Source organism: Trachurus japonicus, chromosome 7 (assembly GCF_045865225.1).
Source record: "Trachurus japonicus isolate A0001 chromosome 7, Traja_1.0".
NCBI lineage: Eukaryota > Metazoa > Chordata > Actinopteri > Carangiformes > Carangidae > Trachurus > Trachurus japonicus.
Window position 1 is genome coordinate 24,513,445 of NC_140913.1, and position 7,458 is coordinate 24,520,902.

The window sequence follows — 7,458 nt, forward strand, 5'->3', positions numbered from 1 at the left end:
AATAATCCACGTGTCAGTTTTCCTCCCCAGCCTCCTCCGGCCAGCAGCAGCAGCCACGCAGTTCTTCTTCTCATCGGTAGGGTTCATCAGGAAGTGATTTGGCCTTTTTTCTTTTTCTAAACCTGTGCTCAGCTGCCTACTCAGCCGTTTCAGCCATTACATTATCACACAACACTACACGTCAAAGAAGAGACGCCTCTGGCTGGCTGCGGGTCCCCCTCACCCCCACACCCCCCACCCCATCCTCTCTGTCTCTCTCCGACCATGACGGTGCAATACAGAGAAAGTAGCAGAGAGAGACCCGGTGGCTGGCGTCTACCGGAGCATCCCAGCAGCTGCAGCAGCACCACTGTCCTCACTGACCTGTGTCCTTGCAGGATGGAGACGTGATGGTGGTCGCTGCTGCTGCTGCTGCTGCTGCGGGGCAGAGAGATGCGCAGTGCCTATATGGTCCGTCTGGTCTGCCCCTGGTTGTTAAAGTTAGCAGCCGATCGTTATATAATACTCTGCTGCATTCAACATAACTTTTACCAGGGCCGGCCCTAGGATTTTGGTGGCCCCCTAAACAAGATTTTTGTTTGTGGCCCTGCACTCTAAGCGCAAACACCAAATCACTGGTTAAAACTGAATACAGACGTGTTTATGCCCTCTGAGGTTTGAGGCCATTTTCTCGACTTTTAGCCTACATATTTTCTTAAATAATCTTTTTAAGATACTTGCATATGTATCAATACTCAAGTGTTTTATGTCTAAATATTAGAACCTCCGCTGTAAGCACACTGAGGCCAGTTTGTCCTAGAACACTGTAGAAAGAAATAATTTAGGCCAAATGCTGGAAATTTGAGGTCTGCTTTTTGAAAAATTTCAAATCCCTTGTGAAAACACTCCTTCAGTCATGAGAATGAACTGTTTTGGTGCTTGAAATAGGATATGAATACAGTAATTATAGATAAGTGTAGAAAACAAGTCTAAAATGAAATTTTGTAAGATTGCTTTTTGAGCACAAATGTTGTCATTCTGCCGTTCTATTTTCACCAAATGTCTCAAATGTGAGATAAAAGAAGCTGAATATTGACTTCAAATTACATATAAAGCTCATAGCGTGCACATGCAGACCTCAGGATGTTTAAATGACTTGAATGAACCCCATCATGTGGCCCCCCACCTAACGGCTGTGGCCCTAAACAACCACATAGAGTGTTTATGCCTGGGGCCGGCCCTGACTTTTACAGTGCGTTGTGGTGGTGGTGGTGGAAGAGGTACCCACGTACCCATCCTGAAGTTAAAATTGCACCATAGTGTAAACTAGAAAATGCATTTCCTAAAGAAAAATGCATGTGAATGAATGCTGAAAAGGCTCAAGCTATGGCCAATAGGCCTAAAAGCATTTATATGTTTGGGGAAAAAAAGGCTGCACATTTTGAAATTCCTAACAGTTAAAGAGTTGAAATAGTAAGAGACAGGGGAAATAAACCGACAAACAAATGTAGCTAAAGCAACAGCTGAAGAGTCGAAGTAGAACAGACCTGCTACCCTGAGCAGATGTGTAGTCATCATATGTCACATTTTCTACTATAACTACAGTTACAGTGCAGTATAGATGTACTAGCTCACATCATCTGGCATGTTTCAGTGTGAAACTGAAGCTACATCTGTCTATCTATCTATCTATCTATCTATCTATCTATCTATCTATCTATCTATCTATCTGTCTGTATCTGTGTACACAGATGTAGTGAAGTTGTTTTTGTTCAGAGCATGTGTAGCTACACCACCACACTGAAAACTTGTGGTCAGACCACAGAAGAGCAAGCATACAGAGACTTAAATGAATTGATGATACTGTGAGAATATTATGGTTTGTTTTCAGCTGCAGGAGTAAATACTTTAGGAATAATAATAGGTATTATGTCCATTTTAAGGCCTAATGACCTTGAAAATGACACTAGGACAGTTTGGCTTTTTGAGGGAGACTGAATCTTACTCTTTTGTAAGGATGGCATTTCATTGCACTTTTGTGAATAAGTTATTCTATGATTGTCTCTCATATGATCCTACTGTAAGTCTCTAAAGAACATTGTGCCCTCTATATTTTCACAAATTCTTTCATAAGAGTTTTTAAATGACATTTGACAACCTTACAAAATATAATGCACAGTGGAACTCCCCACCTGCATTTTAAGTCCTTAAAATTATCTTTATCTGCAAATACTGCAGATACTCATCACCAACACACTGATAATGTATCAGTTGTTTTTGTTTATTTTGTGAGGTCACAGTTACTTTGACTTTTGCCACCCAAAATTCAAACATTGGTAATTGATTTGATTGGTAAAACCTTAAACTGCCAGATGTCTAATAGTGGAGTTCAATGGAGCTTAAAGTACAATATTTCTCACCATTTCACAGTGAAGCAGAAATCTACCACACAAAAGTACCATAAAAAGGAAACACTTGGGTCAAATAAAAGTTCTTCAAAATTGTCAGCAAGTTCGGCAATGTTACTCTCAGCAGTACTTTCCACCTTCGCTACTGCACCACCTTGAAATTTGAATTGAAAACACATCGCTAAAGTCCTTTATGACTTGCCCAGTTTAAAAATTCACTTTTATTGCAAAATAATATACCAGCAAAAAAAAAAGCACATCAAATTTAGCAAAAGAGCTACTTATTCCATACATGTAAATTATCCCATCTGTAGAAGTATCTGTGGACATAGATGTATCCATTCACATCTTTTATTATTGTATTGTTTGTTATTGATACCTATTACAATATTAAACTGTGGCTGCCATTCAGCTTGCACAGTCTGTCACTGTTAAGTTTATCACACTCCCAGAAACTTGTCCTCTCCTACATGTTCATAGCTACCGTGATGTATTGTTGAAAGTTAATTCTTTGTTGTTGAACTTCTGTAATGTTTTAAGCAGTAATGCAATATGATTCTTAAGTAGAATTTAACTTTCAAAGTCACAGTATTTTTGAAATATCATAAGTATCTTGTTTTGGCTATTGCCGTTACATAGAGTACTATCTAGGAGGCTATGAGCTGAAATGTGTGTATGTTTTGTAAGGAAAAAGTATGTTCATATGAGGCAGTGCACACTCCAACCACAACCATTTTCCCTGAACATCAAACCCCTTCTAAGTGGTCTCACAGAAAGTGACAGCCTAATTTAGGCTTTATTCACATCGTCCTATGCCAACAACTTTCCCTGCCAACAGACAGAAAAACTAGTGTAACTGAAAATACAAACTTTACATAAACAAATATGTAAATTATAATACCAAGTAAAATAATGGTATGCATGTTATTTAAAGTGTGAGGTCATTTTAAGATGCCATCAATCCAGTTTGCACATTCTACTTTACTGAAGTATCAAAAAGCAACCCTTACAAAAAGAAAAGGTTGTACTCTACATGAGTCATTTTGTTGGGATATAAATAGATAAAGGAAATGTGTCCATTTTATAATGCTGTGTTATGTTTTCATCGTGGGTCCTTATTTTGGGTCTTCAATGGTTCCTTTGCTGAGGTCTGTCATTTTGGGATACTTCACTTTCTTTTGGTCAAGTTCATTTTGAGCCCACAGCAGTAGTTTCAGGAGCTTGGCCAGTTTGGGTGTTGACTCTCTGTTTTCATAATCTAACACACACTGATTCACTTCACTCCACACCTGAAAGACAGAGGCATATACAGTACATGTCATTGTTTTGTAAACTGTCATTAACAGTGGAAGATGTTGCACATTAGTTAGGCTGGGGACAGTTATAAGCATCAAGTACCACCACCTTTGGTTATATGACTCCACCAGCCCTATTTGACTCAATAGGACTTATGTGAGAGGACATATTGACAATGCCTTAACTAAGTGCATGTTATTTGTTTGTATATTTTTATATTTTATTTTTGTATTAATAGAAGTGTTTTGTATACAAATTAACACTTGGTGAATCTGTTCACAAAAACAGTATTGAGACAAATCCAACCCCATAAGTTGCGGCTTGTTTCTGGTTACATACATACATGCCACTGAATATATCAGAGCACATAAGAACATGAGGTCACTATGACCGCAAACTTTGACCATCAACTAATCAGTTTATCCTAGGTCACAGTGACCATATTATCTAGTTTACTTCAGTTTATTGTCATATATACATCTATACAATCTAATCAAAAACAGAAGACATTTCCTCAACTTGATAATGTGGTCAGGATGATGCGATGGATGGACATACAACCCAAAAACATAATGCTTCTGGCCACCACTGTTGCCAGCAGCGAGGGATAAAAAAAGAGCACAGGCTGAGGCATCCATAGGCGTCATGAACAGTGGAGCCTTCAACCCCCCAGACTTCAACACAATCAACCTCTTTCTACTGACCCCTCCAGTCTGCTAACACATCGTTCACACTCCAAAGCCCAAATCATAACCTAAAGTGATCTGTCAACGAATCACTGACAGCCTCAAGCCCAATCTGAGATAACCCTGTTGACATAATCAGGGTTTTTTTGTTTTTTTTATCAGATGACACTAAGATCCCTTCAAAGCAGTGGAAGACCAAAAACAGTTGTTTTCATAGGCTGAGAAGTACCCCCCCGTGACATGTAAAATGGCAAAATTAGTCCCGTTTTAAAAAGGGCAAAGAATTAATCATGGACTTCATATGTAACTGGTTTAACCATTGGAAGAAGAAAGAAAATGTCATCAATAACACAGTTAAGAGTTTGGACAGGAAACCTCTTAACTTTCATTACTGTAATGTTTTAAAGAAGTTTAACATTCTTGAGTTAGACAGTTATCAGATTTTTATGGATGTCTGTCTCATCTTCAAAGTTTTAAAACGCACTTGCCCCACCACCACTGAATAAATGTATTCAGAGAAAAAATAAGGAAGGACGAAGAACCAGAGCCTTAACAAGAGGTGACTGTAATGTACCGAGGCGCAGAACAAAATTTAGTCAAATGGTCAGTTCTGTAAGAGGAACACAGTCTTGGAATAAGTTACCACCACACATCAGAAACTGCGACAACTATTTAGTCTTTTAAAAAAATCTCAAACATTGGTTAAAAACAAATCAGACATGTACTCATATAGTTTAAATACTGTTTAAATCTGATGTCTGTTCCCGGGCATGTATGGTATATTGTTCTTTAACTGTGGGTTAAAATTGTCTGTTCTTATTTTGTTTGTCTGCGTCTGTTTTGCCTTGATATTGTCAGTCTGTGCTCTGTCTTGTAATTGTCCACTGTATGACGACTTGTCATCACAAGGTTTTAAAGTCTTCTGTGTTTATGTTTTTTAGAAACCTGCCTTGGGACTGCGGCTGAAATTTAGCAGTTGTGCAAAGTCCGGCACATTTACACTGATGCTTAATGCGTCAGTGTTGATGAATGTTCACTGTCCCAATTCAATAAATAAAGAAATGAAATGAATAACTATAAACTAATCTGTTCAATGTGAGATGTGGACATATTCCATAGTATACTCAATGTTGTCACCAAGGTTAAATACCTGGGACATATTATTCGAGATGATCTCTGTGATGATGATGATGTGCAACGGCAATGCTGTAAACTGTATGCGCAAGCAAATATGATCGCTCGTAAATTTCACATGTGCTCAAAGGATGTTAAAATTGCTCTCTTTAGAGCCTATTGTACACCATTATATACAGCACACCTCTGGTGCAGTTATAGTAAAGGTAAGATGAACAAGATCAAGGTTGCGTATAATGACGCCCTTCGTATCTTGCTGAAGAGTTTCCACGGTGGGAAAGTGCAAGCCATTTGTTTGTGTCCAGTAATGTCCCCACATTCAATGCTTTGTTAAGAAACTTTATTTATAAATTTACCTGCAGACTGTATCGTTCAAAAAATGGAATTATAATGTCTCTGATTGATCCAACTCAGAGTGACGCGAAATACACTTCCATGTTTTGGAAATGCTGGTCTAAACAACTGTACTGTTTTGAGGTTGTGTGTGGACAGACTGTGTACTGTCTATATTGTTTGTCTATGTTTCCTTGTTTGTGTCTTGATGGACTTGGAGTCTGTGAAATAAAGCTATATAGTATTATAATAGTATAATAAGAAATGTGCTTTGACTCTACCTTCTGTCTCTGCATCATATTGAGCAGGTCTCCAAAAGGAGACTCCTCTGGGTTATCAAATGCCAGCAGGGCCAGGGTCCTCTCCATCTCGGTCAGACATTCGCGGCTCTCTTCCCCCTGTTCGGCTAACTGAGACTGGGCAAACTCCAGGGCCGCCTCAGTCTCCCTCAGACGAATCAACTCGATCAGATGCTGCTGCTGCAGGGACACGACACACATACACACACAACAGTGGTCAAATGACATCTGAAAAATAAAGTGGGGTGTCACTCTGCTGTAGGTTTGACTGTGTTTACCTGTAGGTGGAAGTAGAGGTAACGGTTGGTATCCAGCAGCTCAGGGTGCAGACTGTTGATCAGTGCGATGGCATCCTGGATTTGTCCCTTCAAGATCATCTCCCTGATTTTAATTCTTTCATCTAGGGAATCCAAATCCACACTTGGCTCTATTCCGGACTCCATCCTGAACTTCTCTGCTGCCTCTTTGAAGCCCTCTGTTGAACACAAACCGCGATAAAACGTCACACATAATTGATATATTTACACAACAACTTTCTATCTCAACGTGACGAAACAAAGATCCTTTACCTGTGACCAAATAGTTCATAATGAGCCGGTTCATATCGGCTCTCTGGATGTGGACATTGTTGAGTTTATCCATCCACTCTTCTCTTGTTATGTCCTCCGGCTTCTCTGCATAACTCATTATGATAATATCCTACACAGGGGTAAAGAAGGGTTATTTAATGTCGGTTAACAAAACAGCAGAACTCACGACAACAGAATCAGAAAAGGTTACAACTGTTTTAATAAGTTGTTATTCAGTTTGACAGAGCAACGCGGCACCGGAAATTCTCAAGTCACAACACTGGGGGCCTTCGATGAGAAAAACAACATTGAAGCCTGAAATTTCGTCAACACGAATGAAAACAAAAGACAACTTCCGCCTTTCTGAGCTTTTTTATCCAACACACACGTCCAGAACGAGCGCGGTCCGGTTTAATTACTCTATGTTGACATCCATCTACAGCCACGTACCAACATAATGGTGATTTTTTTCCACAATACCTGAAAAAGTGGTCGCTACTTCCCAGCAGTAGCTAGCTAGCTAGCGGAGGGAGCCTCTTTTGCCTCTTCTTCCTCTCCTTCCTCTGCGCATTTCCGGGACTATAAACTCCGCACCAGCTGCACAGCACCGCCCCCTACAGGTAGGCCGCCATACTACAGGTAGGCCGCCATACTGCAGTAGGAAAAGACTCTGAATATTCTCATCTGTCCAGGTCATAATAGTTATCTCAAGGAAATTTAAGGGTCATTCTTCAACTACGGGCAAATTTGGTCT

The 7,458-nt window shown here is 39.7% G+C and overlaps 1 protein-coding gene across 1 annotated transcript; it reads right to left on the reverse strand.

Annotated features, from left to right (window-relative positions):
* Window positions 1-3,319: 3,319 nt before the first annotated feature.
* On the reverse strand, window positions 3,320-7,247 carry LOC146984817 (glucose-induced degradation protein 8-B homolog). The gene is made up of 5 exons (XM_085782265.1): window positions 7,185-7,247; window positions 6,705-6,834; window positions 6,414-6,610; window positions 6,118-6,315; window positions 3,320-3,676 (listed from the first exon to the last, which is right to left on the reverse strand). The coding sequence occupies exons 2-5, from the start codon at window positions 6,820-6,822 to the stop codon at window positions 3,503-3,505; spliced, it is 687 nt and encodes a 228-aa protein (XP_085638391.1). The 5' UTR covers window positions 6,823-6,834; window positions 7,185-7,247; the 3' UTR covers window positions 3,320-3,502.
* Between the last annotated feature and the right edge of the window lie 211 nt (window positions 7,248-7,458).